Consider the following 27,085-nt stretch of genomic DNA (forward strand, 5'->3'; position numbering starts at 1 on the left):
CCCTAGCCCTGGGTGCTATTAAGCCTATAAACTGCCCTGCAAGAAGTCTCCTACCAGCCTCACGTAAGGTGGTTCTCTTTACCTGTCTGTTTGATCACCTTCAGTATAATCTGCCTATAAGCACAAACCAAGCAGGCTTTGCCCAGTTTAGGAACCTCCACTCACTATTGACCACTATTGTGAAAGCAACTGAAGTGTTTAACTATGTTGTACTATTTTGTGTCTGAATGAGTCGCAGAGAAGCGCAAAGGTTAAGGACCACTCCTCTGCTATGTGAAGGTTAAACCACTCCAAGCTCTTTCACGCAAATCTGTAGTATTATTCCCCAATATACAAACCACCATAAATGATCTAAATTCTGCTCTGTGGCAGAAGAAAGAGCTCAGCACATAAATCATATCACACGCAGATGGATGGTGAGGATTTTACAACTGTTTGACAATAAGCTCTGAGAAATGTGGTTGCTAGGGATTGTATTTGTTTGCAGAGTGAGTGGGAGATGAGCCCAGGTGTAATAATAGTGACATTATTGCCTTACTTTCCGTAGTGGGAGTTCTGAGTCAGCGTCGGCCTTGAAGTCATACAAAGCGATGGCTGAGAGCTGAGGTGTGTCTGCCGCTTCATAGTGACCTGGGGAGACGACCTGCAGGGACAGGAAAACCGATATCAGATGGATGAGGACAATCGCAGTAAGATCAGCTGTGTTCAGCTGTACAGGACACAAACACACTCAACTATAGATACGGTAGCTGGATTGACAACTGCATGCAATAATCTGTTCCTACGTGCAATGGACTGAAGCCTGGTACACACCTTCAATTTTCATTGGCCAATTTTACTGCTTTCATGTAGTATGAGCGCTTACCTACACAATTTGTTCATAGTATTTAAAATCTGTTGCCCCCATACTACATGGAAGTGGAAAAATTGGCCAGTCATTGGCCAATGAAAATTGAAGGCGTCAGGGCCGGTTCTAGTAACTGTGGGGCCCCCAGGCAAAAAAAAAATACGGGGGCCCCACTGACAGGCACCTTCAAACCAGAATGCAGCATGAGGGGCCCTTTGATGCAGCCAAATTTACCCCCAGGGCCCCTGAACCGGCTGCTGCCCCCCCCCCCCACACACACACACACACCTTAACTGTGTTCCCTGGGGTCCCTGTAGAGCCTTTGGCAGAGCAGCATCTTACCTGTTCTGGTGGGTGTGTGCCTCTGTCAGTCCATGACTCCCTGCACTCCCCGACTTCATCCTTACAGGGGCACCTCTCCTCCATGACCCGACACATGTTATTATGTAATATCATGCCACAGGTCACAGAGAAGGTACAGCTAGTGGCGGGGGAAGATGGAAGTGCACAAAGCCACAGACTTGATAGAGGGGTTCGCCTGTCGGGACATGTGAGACGCTACGGTGCCAAAGACTCTGCAGGGGCCTAAAGGAGCAACAACTAAGTTGGGGGGAGACACCTTGGGGGGCCCCTACAGGCTCTGGGGCCCTGGGGCAATTGCCCCCTTTGCCTCTATGGTAGTGCCGGACCTGGAACGAGTGTGCCAGGCTTAAACGGAACTCGAGGTGAGAGGGATATGGAGGCTGCCATATTTATTTCCTTGTAAACAATGCCAGTTGCCTGGCAGCCCTGTTGATCTTCTGGCATAAGTAGTGTCTGAGTCAAAACCCTGGAACAAGCATATGGCTAATTAAATAAAACCAGAGTCAGCTGAGTCAGAGTACCTGATCTGCTGCATGCTTGTTCAGGGTCTGGGGCTAAAAGTATTAGAGATCAGGATCAGGGGGGCTGCCAGGCAACTGGTATTGTTTACAAGGAAATATTTTTTTTTGTAACACTGTTTTTATTAGAATCAAGCAAAAGAAAAACAGGTACTAGAGTTCTTGTCAACATAAGGCTGAAAGTGGCTAGCAATGTATATTGCACAAGGTATATCAGAACAGGTAGACAGATGGGAGAAAAGAATTGTCCAAGATAGGATGTTGGCCAACAGAGTGAAAGCGAGGTCAAAGTTCAATCGGTCAGTTTCCTGAGGAAAGTGAAGTTTCTTGCGCCTATTCGCGGAGAGAGAGCAACATAATACAAGGAAATAAATTCTGATCATTATCATGGTCATATTAAGCCTGGTACACACTTTCAATTATGATTGTCCAATCACTGACCAATTTTACCACCTCTATATAGTATGAGGGTTAACAGATCTTGAATACTGTGAGCGGATTGTGTAAGTAAACCCTCATACTACATGGAGGTAGTAAAATTGGTCAGTTATTGGACAATCATAATTGAAAGTGTGTACCAGGCTTTACACAGTCTGTTCGTTCGAAGTAGTCAAAATCTATTGGCGCTTATGCTACACGGAGTTGGTAAAATTGGTTAGTGATTGGCCAATCAAATTTGGATGTATGTACAAGGCTTAATCCTAAAATAATGATTTTGAGGTGTTTTGAAGGCTTCAAAATTAAGCCTGGTACATACTTTCAATTTGATTGGCCAATCACTGACCGATTTTACCACCTCCATGTAGTATGGGAGTTTACCCACACAATCTGCTCATAGTATTCAATATCTGTTGACCTGTTATTCCTCTGACTGCCCCATCTCCCTCAGGGTAATTGTCTATAGAGTTGGGCCGAACGGTTCGCCGGCGAACGTGGTTCGCGCGAACTTAGGTGGTTCGCGTGCGGGTACCGCACGCGAACGTTTTGCGGAAGAAGTTCGGTTCGCCCCATAATGCACCTGAGGGTCAACTTTGACCCTCTACATCACAGTCAGCAGGCCCAGTGTAGCCAATTAGGCTACACTAGCCCCTGGAGCCCCACCCCCCTTATATAAGGCAGGCAGCGGCGGCCATTACGGCCACTCGTGTGCCTGCATTAGTGAGAGTAGGGCGAGCTGCTGCAGTCTCTCATATAGGGAAAGATTAGTTAGGCTTAACTTCTTCCTGGCTGCATACCTGTTCTGTTCAGTGAGCCCTCAGCCCACTGCATACCTGTACTGTGATCCTGCCACTGCATACCTGTTCAGTGATCCTGCCACTGCATACCTGTTCTGTGAACCCACCCACCACCACTGCATACCTGTTCAGTGATCCTGCCACTGCATACCTGTTCAGTGAACCCACCCGCCACTGCATACCTGTTCTGTGAACCCACCCACCACTGCATACCTGTTCAGTGATCCTGCCACTGCATACTTGTTCTGTGAACCCACCCACCACCACTGCATACCTGTTCAGTGATCCTGCCACTGCATACTTGTTCTGTGAACCCACCCACCACCACTGCATACCTGTTCAGTGATCCTGCCACTGCATACCTGTTCTGTGAACCCACCACTGCATACCTGTTCTGTGAACCCACCCACCACTGCATACCTGTTCAGTGATCCTGCTGCCACTGCATACCTGTTCTGTGAACCCGCCACTGCATACCTGTTCTGTTCAGTGGACCCGCCACTGTATACCTGTTTAGTGAACCCGCCACTGCATACCTTTTCTGTTCAGTGGAGTTTGGTGTGTCAGTGTGAAGCAGTACCTTAACCACCCTGGCGTTCTGATTAAATCGCCAGGGTGGCTGCGGGAGGGTTTTTTTTAAATAAAAAAAAAACTATTTCATGCAGCCAACTGAAAGTTGGCTGCATGAAAGCCCACTAGAGGGCGCTCCGGAGGCGATCTTCCGATCGCCTCCGGCGCCCAGAATAAACAAGGAAGGCCGCAATGAGCGGCCTTCCTTGTTTTGCTTATATCGTCGCCATAGCGACGAGCGGAGTGAGGTCATCGACGTCAGCCGACGTCCTGACGTCAGCCGCCTCCGATCCAGCCCTTAGCGCTGGCCGGAACTTTTTGTTCCGGCTACGCTGGGCTCAGGCGGCTGGGGGGACCCTCTTTCGCCGCTGCTCGCGGCGGATCGCCGCAGAGCGGCGGCGATCAGGCAGCACACGCGGCTGGCAAAGTGCCGGCTGCGTGTGCTGCTTTTTATTTGATGAAAATCGGCCCAGCAGGGCCTGAGCGGCGACCTCCGGCGGTGTTGGACGAGCTGAGCTCGTCCAGACCGCTCAGGTGGTTAATTACACTACCTGATTGATGTATACACATGCAAGATGTTTTAAAGCACTTTAGGCCTGTCATTTAGCATTCAATGTGATTTCTGCCCTTAAAACGCTGCTTTTCGTCAAATCCAGATTTTTCCCGGGGACTTTTGGCGTGTATCCCACTCCGCCATGCCCCCCTCCAGGTGTTAGACCCCTTGAAACATCTTTTCCATCACTTTTGTGGCCAGCATAATTATTTTTTTTTTTCAAAGTTCGCATCCCCATTGAAGTCTATTGCGGTTCGCGAACTTTAACGCGAACCGAACCTTCCGCGGAAGTTCGCGAACCCGGTTCGCGAACCTAAAATCGGAGGTTCGGCCCAACTCTAATTGTCTAGCACAGCTGCCCCTGATGGTTAAGTGGAGGGCAATCTTGCCTTAGGCCAGATCCAGACTATAAGCGCTTTTGTAAGCGCTTGCGTTTGATTAGCGCTTGCTGAGCGCTTGTTAAAAATTGCTCACATTCACTTTCATGAAAAGCGTGGTAAAATTCGCGTACGATTTTTACCACAATTTTAATGAATATGAATGGGAGCGATTTTTTAACAAGCGCTCAGCAAGCGCTAATCAAACGCAAGAGCTTACAAAAAGCGTTTATAGAATGGATCTGGCCTCAGGCCTGGAAGCCACTACAAAACGCTATCGCTAATCGCAATCGCTAGCGTTTTATATGAGCAGTTTGTAAGTGATTTCATGAGCGTTTTAGGGAGCGATTTTAGAAAGTGTACACAATTTGCCAGCGGTTGTGTAGCGATTAGCGTTTTAAAGTCTGATTGGTCCTTTCAATTATTTTTAATTTTGTTACAGTGTACATTAACTTTAAAACGCTAGCAAAATTGCACCGTGCAAGTTTTGATGAGCGATTACGCCAGTCATTATATACTTTATATTGAAGCACAAACGCTAACAAAATGCTGCATGTCCTGTGTTTGCGATTTTGCTATTCACAGTCGCTTCTGCGGATTTTGCACCAACCATTTACATTGGCAGCGCGTTTAGGGAAATCGCTAGTGATTTCTCACGCTCCCTAAACGCTCAAAAAAATCGCTCTAGTGGGTTCCTGCCCTTACAGTACTCCAGGTACAAATCACAGGTAGGATTCTATTATGGTCCCTATTCAATTCACCTTTTCTCATAAGTTTTCTCCTCATAGATACATTTTATATCTTCTGTTTACAAAGACTTTTCAGCACTCTGCAATTTAAAAAGTACTAAATAGTAGGTGGAAAAGTACTGCAAAAATTATATTGAGTATTTTATTTTGTTGATGGTGGTTTAAAAGGCATTGGGCCCATATGCAATTTTCTCCTGAGTTTCCTCCTAGGAGATAATTTTTCATCTTTTATTACAAATACTTTTTCAGCACTTTGCAACTGAAAAAGTACCAAAAAGTAGGTGAAAAAGTAATATCAAATTTTTTTTGAGTATTTGCTTGCTTGCTGGTGGTTTAAAATGCATTCTATTGACAAATTTAGAAATATTACCTAGCAGAAAAGTCAGGAGAAAAAATGAATTGCATATGGACCATTGTATAAAATGTGAAAATATCACCTAGGAGAAAACTTGAAAAAAAAAGTGAATTGTGCATCAAGTTTACATGTTCTTCCTATGTCCGTGCAGCTTTCCTCTATGTCAGCTGCGTAATTAGATTAAAATTATATGTAAAAAGAATACCTACTTTTGGAAAGATGCAAATCTTTTCCATACATAGCATAGTTCAGCTTTGACATATGAAATTAATTAATTTGTCATTTTCATTGCAGAAACATAGGGTGAAATCTGACTGGCTTCTATAAACTCCTGCCACACCCAGTCCCACTAGTAAGATGGGCGGCACTGACAGACCTTGACGTAACTCTCAGGAAACAGGCCTCGGCGTCCATTTTGTTCTCCCAGAAGCCAGTTCTTATCCACTTTCTTCAGGATCTGGACTTTAGTTCCACGCTGTAGTGAGAGCTCTCTGTAAACAGAATTACAACAAAGCAAGCTTCATGTGAGAGATGTGATGGAATCAGGATATCAGTGATCTATACCAGGAATCTGCAGCCAATATGCTTGTAAAAATATTATGGAGGAATTTGCAGGGAATCAATCAATAAGTGGAGTAGCAATAGGGGATTCGGAGGTTGTGCCCGAACTGGGGTCTTTGGACCAGAGGGACAAACCCTCAAACACAGTATTAGCTCTTCAACTATGCTAGTACTAATCACAACTATATCTGCTAGCCTTGAATAGTGGTAATCATTAACAAACTGTTCCCCTCCTCTGCTTACATCTCTTAGAGCTAGTTCACACTAGGTCCGGAAACGTATCCGTGGCTCTGTTTTTAAAACCTGATAAAACCGGAGCCACGGATAGCAATGTTAAAAATAGCAACTGTCTTTACCCAACAAAAAAAATCGAATCGGTCTGCTTTTGCGGGGACCCGTTTTTAAAACTGTCCCGGAAGGTCAGAATCGGCTGCATTTTCACGCAATGGATCTGGAATCTGATACACGCAGGGGTAGTGGTAGGCAATGGAAAACCGGATCCCCCTCTACACAGGCAGATTTGGACACAGAAACGGATCCGTTTCTGTGTCACAGCCTGTGGGGAGAGAGGGGGTCACCATGCTGGAGGGGTATAGCAGCCAGGACGGGGGTGGCAGCAGGCAGCGGGTACGTCCCCCTCTCCCTCACCTGGGTCCCCCTTCCCCGCTACCCCCTCCTGCTACATGCCGCAAAATGTAATGTATAGCAGCGGGGAGCTTACCTCCTCCTCCTACTTCCTCAGCTCGCTATGTCACTGCCTGCAATGCTGCCCTCCGAAGTTTAGAGGGCGGCATTGCAGGCAGTGATGAAGCGAGCGGAGGAAGTAGTAGGAGAAGGAGGTAAGCTCCCCGCTCGCCACTGCAATACTTTACATTTTTGCGGCATGTAGCTGGAGGGGGTAGCAGGGATGGGGGAGAGACGTCCCTGCTGACTGCTGCCACCCCCGTCCTGCCTGCCACCCCCTTGGCCCCCCAAAAAAAAAAAAAACGCAAATGGATCGAAAACGTATGCTGCAAAAAGGCAGCATTGATCCGTTTGTGTTCTCTTGGCTAGGATCACGGACCGCTAGGATCACAGACCGTAGGCTCCGTCCTGCAACCGTGCCTAGTGTGGACCTAGCCTTACAGTAAATTGGGCCCATTATGGTCTACTTCCATTGGGTGCCACATCTGTTTCTGTGCTGTGAATCTGCAGCTAAGTTGCTATAGCCATGCCATGTCTGCTATAGGGATTTGGAATGTGTGCTACAGAAAACTGAAGCATACCGTCCAGAATAGCACCAGCATGTGATTTGGACAGCAAGCCTATAGCCTGAATAGGCAGTGTTTCCCCATCTGGCTCGCATGCGAGGAAATGCTGCGTATTTGGACTTAGGGCCTATTTCCACCTGTTCTGCATCAGTTCTGCATCAGTTTTCTGCATCCAGATTTCTGGTTGTGGCTATTTAGGTCCTGTTTCCACTACACGTGGATTCTGGATGCAGAAAAACTGACTCCAATGAATGCCTATGGGCCTCTTTCCACTAAACGCAATTTTTCTGATGCAGACAATTGTGGATGGCATGTTGCAGATTTCTGCATCAGATTCTGAATACAGAAAAAGTGACTCCAACGAAAGCCTATGGGCCTGTTTCCACTAAACGCGATTTGCAGATTTCTGCATCATGCATCGTTTCCCATACAATGAACACGTTAGAGGAAAGAGGCCCATAGGCATTCATTGGAGTCAGTTTTTCTGCATCCCGAATCTGCGTGTAGTGGAAACAGGAGTTTAGTGGAAACGGGTCCTACATGTATGCGGATCACCGGAAATGCAAATGTTCGCATGCTAAATGAGAAAATTTGCATACTAATGTAAAGTTAGTTACATTCAAATTCATGTAAATTAACTTCATGATCATGCATGGAAAAAATCAGAATGCGAAAATTCGCACTTCAAAGCCACCAGCAAAAAAGTGCAAACCAGAGAATACGAAAAAAATGTACAAAAAATGGTCCGAAAATTGCAGGGAAAAGTGTGAAGGCACCCTTATAATATAGCTCCACTTCTGACTGTGTAAAAATAAAAAACAATTTTCTCCAGGGCAAGTATATCATGAAGCAATTCTAAACACCATCTGCCAGATGCATAAAGTATTAATGCAATATGACTGAATGGACTGAAATGGTGGAAATGTATGATGTGTTTCTTAGTTGTAAACAAGAACTAGTTAACAATAACATGTTGCTGTGAGGGTTGCGTGAGATCGCTGACAGGATTGCTACTGCTAAGCAATGAACTTGAGGAACCAAATTTATTGAGGTGTCATTCATTTTATCAACTATGTCAGACAAACATATTAAGCAGACATTTTTTGCTCAGAGCAAGTTTTAAAAAGCAGAAGGCTATGAAAGAGGAGATAATATTTACAGTACAACAGGGACACAGGAAGATTTAAGACCTTTAGGGCTTGTTCACACCTAGTGTGTTTTTTTTTTGTTTTTTTTTAAGCACTCTCCCTAAAAGCTCGTGTGCAATGATTCCCTATGAGGGTGTTCACTTATGAGCGGTTTGATTTCGATCCACTCCCCAAAGCGCTGCCTGTACCATTTTCTGGGCGATTTGCCTATAATGGAAGGTATAGGAAAATCGCAAAGTGCTTGAAAAAGCGCTTTGTATACCGATTTCCCCAGTGCTTTCATGAATAAATAAATTGTATTTATTCATTTCCGGGTGAAAGAGTTCACTAACTGACTGACGTCAGGAAGTTACAAAAAAATTATCGGTACTTATCCGTTAGCCGGGCGCATCCGGCAGGTGGCGCTGTTGTTGATATATCCAATGATAGTTACTTCACGTAACAAAACAGTGAATGTAAACGCCGCGGGTGGCGCTAATTGCATTCCTAGTTAAGATAACAATATGTATATTAAAAAAGTGATTTAATTAAATGAGAAACACTGTATAGAACACTGGCAGCCCTGGAGGGGGGGACTCGGGTCCCCCCAGAGTCGTTCGTCGTAATAAAACAGGCAGGATTCCCTGCCGCGACGAACGACTCTGAGGGGGCACGCATGTCCCCCCCCCAGGGCTCTATACGAGAGAGGGAAAGGGGGGAGGAGAGCGAGACACGAAGCCGGCGGCTTGATCTGTTACACTGCCGCCGGCTTATTTCTCATTTAATTAAATCACTTTTTAATATACATATTGTTATCTTAACTAGGAATGCAATTAGCGCCACCCGCGGCGTTTACATTCACTGTTTTGTTACGTGAAGTAATTATCAACAACAGCGCCACCTGCCGGATGCGCCCGGCTAACGGATAAGTACCAAATTATCTGCAAAAGCACTTAGAAAACCGCTTATAAAGCGTAGGGAAAGGCGATTTTAAAAATAAAAATTGCTCAGCGCTTGAAAAAGCCATGGCAATTGTTTTATGTGAACATAGCTTTACCACAGTAAGGCAGAAAATTACATTTGCATTTCATCTGCATATAAGTGATGCTAAAAGAGGTTAATTATTGCAGCTGTGTCGCATTCTCATAGTGAAGGAAATGGGGAAGGTGCAATAATGCTGTGGACATGGAGACGTGGGACTAATTTTCTACCGCTTTCATTCCCATTGCAGGCCGGAGCACACTCCACCTCTGACTGCATCAGTACCATGGCTAAATGTAAGCTGCAGGCATTCTGCTGTAAGTACAGATACTATTCCTGAGTTTATAAGTGAAATGGGTGGCATGGTGAGATAGTGGATGGCACTCTTGAGAATCGCACAAGCCAGCTATTCCGTTCGGGGAAAAAACAACGCTCTAATGGGAAATGAGCACTGCAATGTACATGTAAATCGCGGTGCTATAGCGATAAAATGCCTGTGATCGCAGCTAGTGGAAAAGGGCCCTTAGGCACATATGACTATGGTGGAAATTAGATTGTGAGCCCCTCTGAGGGACAGTTAGTGACAAGACTATATATGTATATATAGTCTTGTCAGTAATGGTTGCCTTTCCTCCGGGCACTAATGTGCATTTCCTGTGCATTTCCTCCAGGCACTCCGGTTTTCTTCCACATCCCTAAAAACAGATACATTAATTGGCTTCTCCCTAAATTGGCCCTAGACTACAATACATATACAGCACAATACAGTGGCATAGGTAAGGAGCTCTGGGCCCCAGTGCAAGTTTTACATGGGGCCCCCAATCACTTTTTACGTAACAATTGATACGGCGCATCAAAACCTGCCAATGGCAACTACAGTAACAGAGGTACAAGAAGAGGATGGGGAACAGCTTGTTAATGATCACTACTATTCAAAGCATATATAGAAATGATTATTATCAGCACAGGACCAATAGAGAGCTAATACTGCGGTTGAGGGAGGGGGCCCTACCCCAAGGGCCCCAGTGCGGTTACAACCTCTGCAACCCCTATTGATACGCCACTGACACAATACAATATAGACATATGACTATGGTAGGGATTATACTGTGAGCCCCTCTGAGGGATAGTTAACAAGACAATATACTCTGTACAGCGCTGCGGAAGATGTTGGTGTTATATAAAGACTAAATAATAATAAAACATAAATAATAATATACTCTCTACAGCACTGCAGGAGATGTCAGTGCTATACAGAAAGAATGGTAATAATATAAAAGAATGGTAATAATATATTTATGATACACGAGCCATAAGAGAACTTTTTTTTCAATGCCAGATACTCACTTTTCCGAGTGTGCCGCAAAGTCAAACTTCACCAAGCCCTGTGCCATCGGCGAGAGAGGCTGCCGGGAGAAAATGCTGTTATATGGCAAAAACTGCTTAGATTTTTACATTCTGTTTCCATTTTGCACGGCAGATATGGCCGTTGAGATGCTAATGATTTTGATTTCATGCAAATATCCAGTTAATATTATGTAAATTCATACAGCATGGAATAGTGCCAGTCAGAAGCAGTAGCTGAGGACCTTGGCTGGTCCAGCTACAAGATACAACATTTGCATACAATTAACATCAATTTGAATATTTCTAGCGAAGATCAGAGTGAGCTGATCTTCTATTCTCCAGCACTTACCTCACTGTCCTCTTTGTTGCTGTTATTCTGACTTCTATTCAGGCTTGACTCAGGGCTGCCATCTGCTGGACAGAATATGATGGAGTCACAATATGGATTCAAAATGCTAGTATCCTTGTACTATATTAATTAGTATTATTTTTAATACTTCTAATAATATTATTATAACCTAGTGTAATGATATTCTGTGAGACTAAGTGCGATTAAATGGTTACTGCCTCTTATTATTAAAGAGTACCTATTTTATAACTTATAAAATATTTAAAGCAAACTCAAGAGGGTTGCAAAGCATATTTATTGATACTAACCTTGAGAAGGGGAAGTGTCCGGAGCCTAAGGGGTCTTCCCCGTCATCCTCTGCAGATCCCTTCCACCACTGGGATCCCTCAAGTGTGGCCTCCATGTGCATGCGCACTACCACCGTCCTGCCTGGGCTCTAGCAGAAATAGCCGAGCCTGATCGGGTCCGTGCTACTGTGCGGGCAACTCACGGAATGCCAACATGTACTGTGACATACTGAAGCAGAGCGTGATCCTAACTAGGCCGCAGCCTGCAGGGAAATATTCCAATATGATAATGACCCCAAACACATCTCCAAGACAACCACTGCCTTGCTAAAGAAACTAAGGGTAAGGGTTCTAAACTGGCCAAACATGTCTCGAGACCTAAACCCTACCAAACATCTGTGGGGCATCATCAAACAGGAAGGTGGAGGAGCACAAGGTCTCTAACATCCACCAGCTTCATCATGGAGGAGTGAAAGAGGATTCCAATGGCAACCTGTGAAGCTCTAGTGAACTCCACACACGAGAGTTAAAGAGAACCCGAGGCGGGGTTCTAGGAATGAAATCCCAATACAGAGGCTGGGTCTGCCTAAAGAGCCCAGCCTCTGTTGCTATTTAAATTCCCCCTAAGCCCCCCTGCGCTCAGTGAGACCCCATAATTCACAGCCGCGCTGTGCGGCTGTGTTTATCTTTGTAACGTCAGTCTCCTCTCTCCCTTGCCTCCTGCAGAGCTCCGGTCCCCGCCCACGTCCCTTCCCTCCAATCAGCGTGGAGGGAAGGGACGTGGGCGGGGACCGGAGCGATACAGGAGGCGGGGGAGAGCGGAGACTGGCATTACAAAGATAAACTCAGCCTCTGCTGGCACGCTCAGTGTCGGCAGCGCGGCTGTGAATAATGGGGTCTCGCTGAGCGCAGGGGAGGGGGGCTTAGGGGGAATCTAAATAGCAACAGAGGCTGGGCTCTTTAGGCAGACCCAGCCTCTGTATGGGGATTTCATTCCTAGAACCCCGCCTCAGGGTTCTCTTTAACCACTTGCCGACCGCACGCTTATACCATGCGTCGGCAAAGTGGCAGCTGCAGGACCAGCGACGCAGTACTGCGTCGCCAGCTGCAGGCTGATTAATTAGGAAGCAGCCGCTCGCGTGAGCGGCTGCTTCCTGTCAAATCACGGCGGGGGGCTCCGTGAATAGCCTGCGGGCCGCCGATGGCGGCTCGCAGACTAAATGTAAACACAAGCGGAAATAATCCGCTTTGTTTACATTGTACGGCGCTGCTGCGCAACAGCGCCGTAAGGCAGATCGGCGATCCCCGGCCAATCAGCGGCCGGGGATCGCCGCCATGTGACAGGGGACGTCCCGTCACTGGCTGCACAGGACGGGTAGCGTCCTGTGCAGCCTCGATCGCCGGGGGGGGGGGGGGGCCAGGTAGGAGAGGGAGGGGGAGGATTTCGCCGCGGAGGGTGGCTTTGAGGTGCCCCCCCCCCCGCAACACCCAGGCAGGCAGGAGAGATCAGACCCCCCCTGCACATCATCCCCATAGGGGGGAAAAAAGGGGGGCAATCTGATCTCTCTGCCTGCACGCTGATCTGTGCTGGGGGCTGCACAGCCCACCCAGCACAGATCACTCAAAACAGCGCTGGTCCTTAAGGGGGGGTAAAGGGTGGGTCATCAAGTGGTTAAGACAGTGCTAGAAAATAATGGTGGGCACACAAAATATTGATACTGTGGGCAGAATTTTGACATTCTGCAGTTAGGAGTGTACTCAATTTTGTTTCCATCGGCTTTTGAGATTAATGGTTGTGTGTTGATTTTGATGAGACAGCAAATTTAGACCATTATACAGACTGTACACAAACCACTTTATAGTGTATCAAGGTGTCATCATTAGTGTTGTCCTGGCAGGGAAAGACATATATTAAAATATTAACAAAAATGTAAGAGTTGTACTCACTTTTGTTAGCTATACATAGTTTTTTTTTGTCTGTTTGCTGCATTGTGGGTGCAGATATTGTTCACCTTGCAGGTGCACCTCATTACCTCATGGACCTTACAACCCAAGTTCACACCTTCATCACAGCACGGCTGGACTATTGCAATGCCCTCTATGCAGGCCTTCCAAATAAAGACCTACACAGCCTGCAACTAACACAGAATGCTGCCGCAAGCCCACCAATTCTTTGCTCACTACACTGGCTACCTATAAAATGGAGAATCCTTTTCAAAATCGGCATGGTTCAAATCCCTACACGACCTAGGCCCCGGATACCCAAAGGATTTGTTGCAACTGCGTCACACCACCCAGAACCTCAGATCAAAAGGATCCAATAACTTGACCACCCCCAGGGTTCAACTAAAAACCTTTAGAGCCAGAGCTTTCTGTCATGCTGCTCCTACCCTGTGGAATGCCTTGCCAAACTTAATCAAGACAGCTCCAACCCTGGACACGTTTAAATCAAAACTGAGAAGCCACCTGTTTAGTTTGGCATTTATGATCACATAACCTTCCCCCCAGTAACACATCACTAGGTGCTGATCTAAAACAAGTTTATGCGCTTTGGGTCCTACAGGAGAAAAGCACTTTACAAATGTTTTGTTGTTGTTGTGTTTCTAAATAGCCATTTTATGAGAACACTATTATCATTATCCTCATGTTCAGCTGATTTTTGTATATGTAGTTCAGCTTTGCATGTGAAAGAGGCCTTAGGATGGTCCTGGCTGAGCAAAGGAATCAATAAAAACTACATTTAGGCCCATATGCAATTCACTTTTTCTCCTACGTTCTGTAAAAAATATTCTGAATATTTACTTGCTTGCTGGAGGTTTTAAAAGACATTTCATTGACAAGTTGTGAACATATCACCTAGGAGAATACCCAGGAGAAAAAGTTAACTGCATATGGGCCCTGGTGAGATGGGCTTCAGAAGTATCAGTGATGATAGAGTGGCCCAAACAGTTTGCCGGCGAGCCATATTCTGCAAACATCGGCTGTTCGCATTCGTGGCGAATAGCGAACATTTGACATGTTTGATTCGCTCCCTATACATCATCATTGAGCTAAACTTTGACCCCTTACATCACAGTCAGTAGACACATATCATTATCAGCCAGTCAGCTAGCACCCCTTCCTGGACCCCCCATTCTGATGCTGTCATAGTGCAAACATAACGCTGATCCCCCTGCTATGCTATGTTATGTCCACGGGACCTTGCTATTCTCAAGGACCTATTTATTCCCACCTCCCACTGGGTCTGACACGGCCCCCTCCAGATGACCCTGGAAGTTAACCAATTGACCTAGGGTATTAAACTAGGATCAGTGTGCGAGCAGGAGTGTTAACTGATGAAGGCGTGGATATGCCAAAACCATACCTCCCAACTTTTTGAGATGAGAAAAAGGGACACTTAAGCCACACCCCTGCCACACCCCTGGCCATGCCCCCACCACACATCTAGTCACGCATACCATAAAAATTTCAAAAGAAAAATATGTTTTATAATTCAAACCACACTGGTCCTTTCTATCATGGTTAATTTTTCTTCATAGTAACATTTTAAAATGAGTAATCTATCAATTTAAAGGATGGGAATAAAGTTTAGAGCCAATCAAACACATTTTTAGTATATAAATATACTGTATATATTTATATAGAAAGAGGGACAAAGTCCTGAAAGAGGGACAGGGCTCCCAAAAAGGGACTGTCCCTCTGAAAAAGGGACAGTTGGGAGCTATGCGAAATGCATTTTAACGCTACCTGCACACTATCATCCCAAGGGAAGACACCTCGGGTCTGTTTTCCATCTGGGTCACTGCTGCTGTTGGCCACTGCAGCTCCAGGTTGTTTTTCCAGATTGGATGCTTTCTTCTGGGCTATATGCCAAACCAGACGCCTATCTTTCACTTGTATCTAGTAAGTGCAATTTGTAATGCGCAATTTTATCTATTATTAAAAGTTATCACACTACAGAGTGCTCCTCCTCCCGTCTTGTTTTTCCTCCTGGACCCCCCACCCCCTATCAAAAAGCAGTTGTGGTGGACATATTGGATCTATTCTCTGCCTGCTGGCTGCTGACTGTTAGTTAGAGCAGGGACAGACTTGCTGCAGATAGGTAGGGAAAGCATTAGCTAGGCCTGTATTCTTGTTCCTCACTTGCTGTAAAAGCACTTCAAACAGCACATCGGTCTCGGTCACCCAGAGCTGTGTGCACACTACTGCGATTGCCTTATATACCTTACAATTATACATTATAATTATAGACTGGTCATTTCTTGCTCAGAGGGTAAACGAGCAAAATTAGCAGGGGATCAAATACCTCTTTCACTTACTGTATACTGTATAAAATATATTATTAATTATTTCCAAGCAGACATTATATGTGGCTGTCTTACCTTCCCTGTATGAAGATCTGCGTAGAACAACCTCCTGTGGAGAGATGGAGTGTGAGAGAGTTGAGAGTGAGAGTTCTTTTACATGAGTGTGAGAGTTATATTACATCTTATACAGAGGAGGACAACAAATAGACAGCTCCCTGGTCAGGATTAATGCTGAGCAGAGAACCCATCTAGCATGCAAAGGAAGAAGAAGTCACGATTAATAAGTCAAGGGTGATAGATTCCAATCTACTACCCTGGCTGCAGTGGACCAGTTAACATAGGCAAACGCATGGAAGGGGGGGGGGGATTACAGCTGCCCAGAATCCCCCTTCAGACCAGGGCTGGTGCAGGTTGAGACACCAGGATATCTGCAGGCATCCTGCAGCTCACAGCACTGCGCCCTTTCTTTCCCGGCAGCAGTATGTGTACAGAGCATGGAGCAGCTCTGGGGAACTTAACAGCCAGGTATGAGCACAGCCCTGTGCCCTGCTGTGTGAATGCTTCACCTTCTTCTTCATTACCAATGTTGACTGTCATTATTATCTGTATCCAAACTGCTCCTGATCGATCCCATTGTCGATCGGGAGCAGATTGGACATTTAGGAAATAATTGTCAGATCCTGTCAGTTGGATGGGAAATTGCATTATGTGTACCCAGCATGATGTCCTACCATATTATTATACTGTATTGTGTATGGCTGAGGGAAACCTTTCAGGAATCTACATTCCTGCTTCTGCCCATTACGTACTGTATATGTCACTATAAACTGTCCCTCTCCTTCCTACTGCCAAACTCTAACCCTCTCCATTAATATAAAAAAGGTTTCTAATGTCTAACCTCTAACCCTTTCCATTTGCTTAGCCCAAACCTCCCCCACGTTCTGGTGGGCAGGGTTAGCGGGGAGAGCAATGCTCTTAGCCAAGGCTGACGTTCTGGTGAATCGATTAGTCGGCCTGATCACTGGCTGAGGCGTGTGTGGGGGGAAAGGGTCATTGGGGGCCGCTGTATACACAGTAGATTCTCAGCAGAGGAGGTCATTATAGTCCGCCTTGGCCAAGTTTCATCTAGTGTGTGTACAAAGCTTTAAGTCTGGGGCTCCCTGATTTCTACTTACACCACGGTATTTTATCTTTACTGAACTAACGTATAAAATGTTTTTAGGAGGTAAGAAGGGTTATGATTACCACAGGAAAGATACTAAACAATCTCAGTGGGGCTGTTTTATCAACACAGATGCAAGAAATATGGAGGAAAGTAGAGAAGTGGCCAAGACCAGCCAAGCAGGCTTCAGCTGCTGAATAAACCTGGTAGCTCGGAGCAACTATTCCACTATTTTTGATTTTCATTAAACCTGGCTTAATCAATAAGGCTTTTGGCACTAGTATAGTCTAGGTGACCCAGCGGGAAACAACACTTCAAGTTACAGGGATGCTGTGATTGGAGAACTTTTTCTTGTGAGGTTTCCCGTTGGGTTACTTACCTCAACTATACTAGTTCCAGGCCTTCTGTAGTAACCAAGATCTGTTTAACCCATTAGCAGCTTCTATAGAGTTATCTCATCGAGATATGTGCCCTGGTTTTGACTTCAGTCAGAACCAGGGCACTCATGCTGTAAATTCTTGGAATGCTTTGTTCTTTCACTACTAGCAGAAAATATAGAAACTGAAAGCAGAAGTCCTCTGTTATTGTCTCACAATGCTTCCTAGTGACAAGTGGTCATAAATACACATTACAGTAGTACTAATTAGAAGCAAGAAGATGTAACAAAGAAGAAATAAAAAAAAGTGATAAAATAAATTGGCCTGGCGCACTTGCAGGCCTCTAAACAAATTGGCTGCTAAAGGGTTAAGCAGCGAGTCTCAGGTTTGGTTGCACAGCCAGCCTTTGTTGCTAAATGTGCAATCAGATTTCCGCTATGTTAACAATTAGCTCCTAGATACAGTCCTGCAGATATCTAGCTGAAACAAGATACCGCTTTTGGCTAATTTGCCGGGCTTGTTGTATACCTGTATACTGTAATTATTGCAGAGGACAGGCTTCCTAGCAGTTTTTGGAACCAGTGTTAAGCCTGGAAGTTGTTACTCAAAACAGAATATTTCTCACGTGAATAATAGATGGTGTAGACTTTCACTGATTTCTTCATCATGACATGTTATTACCTTTTCTATCAGTTTCAACATATGGAGATTAAGTGTGTTGAGAGACAATTGATATAATAACCAAGTATACCATTTCATCATGTGTTAATACAGTAGAAGCTGATGGAGGTGTAGCTGGTCATCATAGCCCTCTTGTCTACTGACTCCAAGTAGGAAAGCCCTGAATATAACCATAATTGGAACCAAGGTGTGATGTTTAAACCATTGTGAAAATTACAGAAGAGCTCCTGGAAGCATTTATATGTGAGTATTGTTAGGAGGCAGGCACATCCCAGGACCAGCGTTACCATAGAGGCAAAGGAGGCTATTGCCCCAGGGCCCCCCAAGCGCTGCCAAAACCCAGATCCCCCAACCACCCAACAAGGGCACATTGCTCCACGTTGGACATCAACTCCATAATACGGAGAGGAATGTTGAGCACCATTAGGCAGTCACATTAATATTGCACTGAACTTCGCCAAGCTGCTAATACTGGAGGTATTTGAAAATAAACTTACTATATTTGCACTGGCGCACGGAAGGGGTTGTTCCGGGTGTCTGGAACCACCCCCTTGCACATAGACCGGAAGTGCCTCCGGAATCTGAGCAGCGGCAGCCACTGAATGTAATAGTGCAGCTGCCGCTTGCTCATGTGCGTGCGCAGTAGGGGGGCCCGCTAGCCGTGTGGGGGGGGAGCGCTGTCACCCTCCCTATTGAGGGACCCCCCAGCCAGATATGCTGCTTCTTCCCCGCAGCCCCGCAGTCTCCCGGAGGCAGATCAGGGCTACGGCAAGATGGCTGCCGAAGCCCTGCTCTGGAGACTGTGTCTCCAGTACAGGGCTTCGGGAGCCATCTTGCCGTAGCCCTGCACTCTGCCTGTCAGCGCGGGAGATGTGCTGCAGGAGGATCATCGGGGAGCTGCGAGCCAGATGCCGGGAGAGGAGAAGACTTCTGTCAGGTAAGTGATTTGGTTTTTTTTCACAGGTGCATTTTTTTTCTAGTTTCTGCTGCCCACATTACGATTTTCAGGTGTCTGCTGCCCACATTACGATTTTCAGGTGTCTGCTGCCCACATTACGATTTTCAGGTGTCTGCTGCCCACATTACGATTTTCTGGTCACTGCTGCCCACATTGCGATTTTCAGGTGTCTGCTGCCCACATTGCGATTTTCAGGTGTCTGCTGCCCACATTACGATTTTCTGGTCACTGCTGCCCACACATTGCGATTTTCTGGTGCCTGCTGCCCACATTGTGATTTTCTGGTGACTGCTGCCCACTTTACGATTATTTTCTGATGACTGCTGGCTGCTGCCCACATTACGATTATTTTCTGATGGCTGCTGCCCACATTACGATTATATATATACACTGGCTGTATGCAGGGGGAACTGGCTATATACACTGGCTATATGCAGGGGGATCTGGCTATATACACTGGCTATATGCAGGGGGAGGCATCTGGCTGCATACAGTGGGTATATGGGTATATACAGGGGGGGGATCTCTGGCTATATATACAGGGGATCTGACTATATACACTGGCCATATATACAAGGGGGATCTGGTGAAATACAAGGGGGAATGTACTGAACGGGGAGTTATCTGGCTATATACTATAAATGAGGATCATATGGTTACTTATCCTAACTGGGGGGGGGGGGCCTCATCTGGCTACCTGTGTGATAAATGGGGGTCATCTGGTCACCTATACTAAAGAGGGGTGGGGTAATTTCGTTATCCATAATAAAGGGGGGTTATCTGGCTACTTAATCACTGCCACATTATATATATTTTGGCGAAACGCTACTGCATCATGTGTATTTTGTAGGGAAACACTGCGCATTGTGTGTATTTTGTGGAGAAATGCTGTGCATCATGTGGATTTTGTGGGCAAACGCATGCGCGGTAGTGTGCGGCTTGCCAAAAGAGACCTATCAGGAACCCCCCCCCCCCCCCCCTTGAAAATCCTGGATTTGCCCCTGATTTGCACAAACAACTTTTTCTTAAAGGAAAATCTTAAGAGTGAATAAGAGAATTAGTTTAACTTACCTAGGGCTTTTTGCAGCCCCCTGGAGTGATCCTGTTCCTGCACCGTCCTTCTGAGTCCCTCCCGCCAGCAGTGGTGACCCCTACAAAGCTGGCCAGCCCTCACCACGTTCCGGATCCTGGGAGCGGAAATCGCGACTGTGTATGCGCAGAGCAGTCCCAATGGTGGGAGCGTGATCAGAGTGCACAGTAGCTGCCGAGCGACTGGCCCGCTTTGTGGTGGTTGCTGCTGCTGTCTTGGAGGGACTTAGATGGACGGTGGGGGAACAGGATCACTCCAGGGGGCTGCAAGAAGCCCAAGGTAGGTTAAACTCATGTATTTTTTTTTACTTTTTTAAGTTTCCCTTTGAGCCCCTTATTGGACTACATCCCCCCCTCAAATCTCATTACAGGATTGTATTGGATTATACACTTGCCTGAGATCTACTTTAATATGTCCATGTTGGGCTTCTGAGGAAGCTAGGGGAAGCTAGGCCACAAAAGATGCATAAGGCAAATAACAATGACGTACATATTTGAATAACCAGCTAAAATAATAATTATATGATGTACTTTGAAATGGAAATGTTTTAATGAAAGAAGAAACTCTTATTCAAGCTGTATGATTAAATAAAGATTTTTAGCTACATGTTCTTCAACTAAAAGAGGAGCTGTCAGCCATACTATCTCATAAAAAAAACACATATAGAAGTAGATGAATACTTGCTCTACTTACATAACATATGTACTGCACTTTCCACATTTTGATTTTAGTGACTTTTCAATGGTAAAAAAGAGAAAATCCTTCTTAGCATTTCTCATCTTAACTGTGGCTATTTTGACGTCAATCCTGATGTAATTTCCTCCCTTACTATCCCCTGCCTGATTTGCGCGCCCTTCACTATAGAAAATGCATTGTCTCAGCATGAGAAATATTGGCCAATCAGAGAGAAACAGAGGTGTGAGAGGTGAAAACAGGAGGGAAAGAGGCTTCAGCGAATCGGGCTGCATTAGTTAAGTCAGAGGGTATGTATAGAGGCAAATAAAGGACAACCCAGCATGCCCTGCAACTTCCTTTTTGTGACCAAATTTTATGTGTGCCAAATAAGAGTCAGATAAACTGGGGAATGATAATTTATCAACAAGAAAAGTAATAGTGATTTTAACTTTTGGATTGCCTGGTTAGCATCCTTATTACTTGTTTGCCAGGTGTTTCAAGCCCTACTTCATAGAGCTTGCTGGTTAGTCTGTACCTCTCGGTGTTACAAGCCCTACTCCATAGAGCCAAATTAATCCATGTCATGCACTGATGAGGATCAAACAATCCGAAACAGTCTGTATGCATTTTGGATTATTATGGCTCTGTACAAATTAACAAGCTGACACATCATTGCATTCTTGCGGTTCTGGAGGTGTGTTTAGTTTCTAAGGGTAACAATGGTTAATTTGCATATATTCAGCAGTGTTGCACTGGGAGTCCATCTCAAGCTCACTCCACCCTGAATTATCACAAATTCTTTCTGTTTTAAGAAAGCAAACTTTTATTTTTCTTAGATAAAAATAAAGAATTGATTTTTTATTTTATGCCCGACCGTTACTCTTTAAGGTACGTTAGATCCCTGAACAGGGTCTGAGAAAAAGGAGTGGGGTTAATACCCAAAATTTCAAACAAAATTCAGGTTTCCCTATAATTCTCTAGAGAAGGAGGCAAAGATGGAAAATATGCATGGCTCCAATTTACCTTGTGTTTTTTTTGTTTTTGTTATCTTTTTAAACATTTTTAACAATAATACAATAATAAACCATTAATAAGTTATTCTGTCCAGTATTTTGCTTCTATACCCTGTTTATATTCACTTATCATTCTGATTGCTATTAGACTTTGCCTTGTTCAGATTTAAGTTTGGTTGCACTTTAAGCATTATTTGTATACTCCAATCCCTCTATCACAGGGGTGTTAAACTCGAATACAAAGTGGGCCGGTATTGCACACTGGGACCAAGTCTTGAGCCAATCTCAATGTCTTGTGGCCACCTCCCCATAGGCAAACGCAGAGGGGATTACAGCTGCCCAGAATCCCCCCTTAGACCAGGGCCGGTGCAAGTTGAGACACCAGAACATCTGCAGGCATCCTGCAGCACCCAGCACTGCCCCTTTCCCTGCTACAGCTGACTTTGGATGTAGCAGCAGCATGTGTACAGAACATGGAGCAGCAGCGTGTGTACAGAGCATGGAGCAGCAGCGTGTGTACAGAGCATGGAGCAGCAGTGTGTGTGTACAGAGCATGGAGCAGCAGCGTGTGTACAGAGCATGGAGCAGCAGCGTGTCTACAGAGCATGGTGTGTGTACAGAGCATGGAGCAGCAGCGTGTGTGTACAGAGCATGGAGCAGCAGCGTGTGTACAGAGCATGGAGCAGCAGTGTGTCTACAGAGCATGGTGTGTGTACAGAGCATGGAGCAGCTCTGGGGAACTTAACAGGGTCAGGTATGAGCACAGCCCTGTGCCCTGCTGGGTGAATGATTAACTTTCCCCTTCATTACCAATGTCGGCTGTCCTCATTATTATCTGTATCCAAACTGCTCTTGATCGACCCCGTTGTCAGTCGGTCGGACAGGAATTATTATTATACCATATTGTGCGTGGCTGAGGGAGACCTTTCAGGAATCCCCCCCTTGAAAATCCTGGGTTTGCCCCTGCTCCCCCATTATAAAGATCTGTGTCTAATCCCCCCTACCCTATACAGAGGAGCCTCCTCCCTCCCCCATACAGTTCCCTCATGCCTTATCCCTTCCCTATACAGTTCCCTGATGTCTAGTGGACCAACCTCCCTGTACAGTTCCCTGGTGTCTAGTGGTCCCCCTCCCTCCCCATTCATTTTCCCGGTGTCTAATCCCCCTCCCTCCCATATATGGCTTCCCTGGTGATCTAGGGCTTCACCTCCAATATAGCTTCCCTGGTGTTGTAGAGTGGGCCAAGCATAATATAAAGTGGAGAGACTACCTGCGGACCAAATTGTATGGCTCTGAGGGCCAGAGTTTGTCCCGTGTGCAGTATCCAGTGACATTCCCTTTATGTGTACAGTCATTGAACGTGGGTTGCTGGAGTGGGACATGCTTCACAGTCTAAGTCAAAGCATGGATTATAGGATTTGCACCGGATCTGGATGTTTCATGACTGCACAGAAGAGGCTTTTCCCTTTAAAGTGGACCTGAACTCTTGCACAAGACAGAAGGAGAACATAAAGAATTGCACTGTGTATGTATTTAGAGAGTTTAGCTTGTCTAATTCCCCTTCATTTGTGACTACTCACCGGTGTAATTTAATCTCTTAGCTGAGGGAGCTGGCTGCTTCGGCAGAGCAGCTAATTTGTATACACAGGATTTAACCCTATGTCTGCTTCCATGAAGGCAGGAAGTAGACCCACTGTGAATGTATTGCAGGATTTGTATCAAATGTAAAAAATATTTTTTTCTTTAAAGGTTATTGGGCTGTGGCGTATCTTTTAGAGCAGAGAGGAAGCTCTGAGTTCATGTCCACTTTAATAACTCTAATAGCAAATATTTAATGGATCTTTCTTCTTAGGGGGTCATTTTTATTTAAAAACTGAAGAATGTTAACAGATGTGCTTGAAGAGTAACATGTTTCTGTGACCTGACTAGTGAGAACTGGGCAAGCATTTTGATTTGTGCCCAAGAACAATAGAATGTGACCAAAAGTGCAGTGAGTCAGATAGAGCACATCATGTTTTCCACTCCGATATTTTACCAGGCCAAAATACACCAACTAAATGATGAGAGCAGCATAGAATGTTGAGACTTGCAAATGAACCCGTCAAATGCAGAGCTAGGATTGTTAGCCATAATTCATTTCATTTAGTTTACCATACCTCTCATCTTTCTGAGATTTGAAGGCGGGATACCTTTGAACACACCCTCAACACCTTCAGACACACCCCTAGTCTCACTCACATACCATGAAAAATGTATGAGTAAAATTTATAAAATAAGCTACACATCAGTTTAAAGGATCAGAATAAATTTTACAGTCATATAAGACACAGAGCGGCACTTATGCTTGGTACACAGACATATCAGCTAAGGCATTGACCTGAGGAAGCAAGCACGCACCCGCGAAATGCGTTGTCAATTCTATGTGCGCTACTAAAAGACCTTTTTTCAATAAACTGGTCCAAATTCTTCTAGAGAGGTAAGATTACCCCTCTGTTTATAAGGTTAACAGCTTATTAGCTTATTATCTTTTATGCATTGAGTGCCTCCACCCGTTTTAACAGTCATATAAGCACTTTTTAGTAGAGAGATACATGTATCTATAGAGAGCTGTACATTAGTCCTGAACGATGGAAGGATTCGGTTACAAAATAGGAATTGTCCTTCCCAAAAAAAGACAGTAAGAGCTTTTGTCACCATCAATTACGCACATTACATCAGCCCTCCTTAAAAATAATAAAATAACCACTTTTTGGATATAGTAGGTAGCGATCCGCAGAGTTTATAACAGGGGTCTCAAACTTGTGGCCTGCGGGCCATTTGCGGCCCTCGATACAATATTTTGTGGCCCGCACCGGCAAAAGCTTCCTTATAGTTCACTTCATTGCTCCCAAGTAATCCGCCGCGGCGCATCGCCGCCTCTGCCCGCCCCTCTCTGTGAAGGAAGAGTGAGAGGGGCGAGCAGAGACGGTGATGCGCCGCGATTGACGTCAGGAGGGACAGATCTGAAGCTGAAAGCTCTGCCCCTTCCAGGAAATGCCGGCGGATTGCCCCCCGGGCGATTTGGGGGCTCTGCAGCCCTCGTTTAGCGGCAGGGATTTGGCGGATTACTTGTAATGGGAGCACTGAAGCGAACTATTAGGTAAAATAGGCAAAATAGTTCGCTTCAGTGTGAATTTGATTTTGAAATAAAAATCAATGCAAGGGACTGGGGGCAGAGGCTGCTGATTGATTGATTCCCTTATGCGGCCCAGCCGCATCCTGACTTTGCCTCCTGCAGCCCCCAGGTAAATTGAGTTTGAGACCCCTGGTTTTTAAGCAGGGTGGTATATTGTCTACTAATGTCTAGTGGCAGGTAGTGATATGCAGAATCTAGTCCAGAGTCTGAATAGATAGTGATCAGTAATGAATGGTGAACACTAATGAGGGGGGCCGTAGGGATCAGCAGATTCTAGTGGCAGGTGGGTAGTGATAGAGCAGGTGGAGGGTGGGAGAGATATGGAGAGACAGAGACAAGAGTGTAGAAGAGATAGAAGAGAGTGGGGGAAAGTAGAGAGAAAAGTGAAACATGAGTGAGTGTCTGTTGGGAAGAAGAGAGTGGTGGAAAGAGAGAGAGGGGAGAGGGAAAGAGTGGGGGGCCGGAATGGGGGAGACAGAGAGACACATACAGGACAGAGGGAGAGGCACAGGACAGAGTGAATGGGAGGCAACATGGAAACAGATTTCAGGATTACTGGTGACCAGGATTGCAATATTCTATTTTGCAGGGCCATACTGAGATAATACACAGACATATTGCACTGTGGAGAAGAGACAAGGTAAATGGGAGAAATACTGTACATACCAGGGAAAGACCTGGGGAGAGCAAGACACACACTATAGTGAGACATAGAGGTAACTGGATTTAAGAGGGCTATCACATGAACAGTCAAAGACCAGGAAGAATTCAGCTGGCTTATCCGTCCATACCTCCTTCAGTGCTTCTTCTGCTATAGCTACAGAAGTTGGCATTGTTATCTGTATCCACTGGCCATTGCAGCATATTCAGTGTGGTGTAACAGCAGCCAGTGAATGCAGATAAAATGAGGACAGTTGACATATGTAATGAAGCCTTCTGCAAGGCCCTGACTGGCTTCTCTACTAGCACACAGCAACACATGTTGTTGCTACATCTATAGTTGACTGTAGTTGGGAAAGAAAGGGGAGGGGCTTTGAGCTGCAGGATGCCTGCAGATACTTTGGTGTCTCAACTTGTGCCTGTCCCCAAACACTGGACTGGCCTTGATGGTTTCTGGACACCAGTGATTCCCCCCACCCCCTAACTTGCCTATGAATACCACTGAACTTATTGCAATGCAGAGATAACTTTCACAATGTGTGAATGAGGTCATCAAAGTCACAGGAAGTTCATAGCACCATGGCACTGTCCCTCAAGCATCTAATGGTGAATAAATCCTCACCTCAGACACCAGATAGAAAACTCATTTGAATGCAATGAAATCTGATTGGCGACTGAGTATCAGCAAAAACAATGGCAGCCTAATCGGCGGTCCACACGTTTCTCTCAGTAAGTGTTTCAACTTTCAAGTAACATTAGAGCTCTCAGAAACAAATATTTGATTGTAAGGCACCAAAGATCTGACAGGTTTAGCTGTTTTTTTGCTCACCTCACACAGCTCAAGACTCTCTGTGCGTTTCCGAGACTCCAGTTCTTTGTCCAGCTCCTCTGTGAACTCACGCAAGTCCGTCTCCAGCTGGTCCTGTCAGGCAATAAGCATAGAATGCTGTAAATACATACTGTATTCAGGAATTAAAATGTACAGGCATGACTGGACTCTTTTTCTCTCACAGCACTGGGAGCGATTGCAGGACAGGCATAAGAAGATAAAAGGGCCTTAGGGGCACAGACTGATGAGAGAGAGGGACTCTGTTTTATAAAACACAGCAGCTTTTGTTGGCAGTGTAAGGATTAAACTTATATCATTAAGCACAAATAAACAATCATGTATACAGTATAAACACCACGTCCACCTGTGTTATTTTAACCTTTCCAGCATTTAATTCCCATGCGGTTTTTGAACCAAAAACAGTACAATTTTCTTTTAAGCATTTCTTTATATTGTAAGCATATTTTGCAGACTTCTTGCAAGTTTCGTTTTTGCAAGCTGTCCACAAGCATGTGTACAATATAAAAAAAAGCACTTTTTATTTTATTTTTTTACTTTTTATTTAAAAAATATTTTTTTTACTTTATTTTTTGCTGCTATGAGCAGTAGTGCTGCCCATTGCTTTTGTTCGTTTTTTTAAAGTTAGAATTTTTTATATTGGATCCAATACAGATGTTTGTATTGAATCC

General features: G+C 45.2%; 1 protein-coding gene and 1 long non-coding RNA gene across 8 annotated transcripts in view; one reads left to right on the plus strand and one right to left on the minus strand.

Moving 5' to 3' along the window:
* The window catches only part of LOC137562883 (uncharacterized), a 100,649-nt gene extending 90,642 nt beyond the window's left edge, over nt 1–10,007 (plus strand). Inside the window, exons 2-4 of the long non-coding RNA XR_011030207.1 lie at nt 548–745; nt 5,862–6,091; nt 9,737–10,007. This is a non-coding gene — a long non-coding RNA (uncharacterized lncRNA). The remainder of the gene's footprint in view (nt 1–547; nt 746–5,861; nt 6,092–9,736) is intronic.
* Nucleotides 1–27,085, minus strand: part of SORBS3 (sorbin and SH3 domain containing 3) — a 101,629-nt gene that overhangs the window by 42,890 nt on the left and 31,654 nt on the right. For 6 of the 7 annotated variants that reach the window (XM_068274676.1, XM_068274680.1, XM_068274674.1 and 3 more), the window contains 6 exons: nt 26,397–26,489; nt 15,852–15,885; nt 11,183–11,247; nt 10,834–10,892; nt 5,944–6,058; nt 539–643 (listed from right to left, as the gene is read on the minus strand). In XM_068274676.1, coding sequence (XP_068130777.1) covers nt 539–643; nt 5,944–6,058; nt 10,834–10,892; nt 11,183–11,247; nt 15,852–15,885; nt 26,397–26,489 — 471 coding nt within the window. The remainder of the gene's footprint in view (nt 1–538; nt 644–5,943; nt 6,059–10,833; nt 10,893–11,182; nt 11,248–15,851; nt 15,886–26,396; nt 26,490–27,085) is intronic. The other variant, XM_068274675.1, reaches the window with a different exon arrangement.

This window comes from Hyperolius riggenbachi, chromosome 3 (assembly GCF_040937935.1).
Source record: "Hyperolius riggenbachi isolate aHypRig1 chromosome 3, aHypRig1.pri, whole genome shotgun sequence".
NCBI lineage: Eukaryota > Metazoa > Chordata > Amphibia > Anura > Hyperoliidae > Hyperolius > Hyperolius riggenbachi.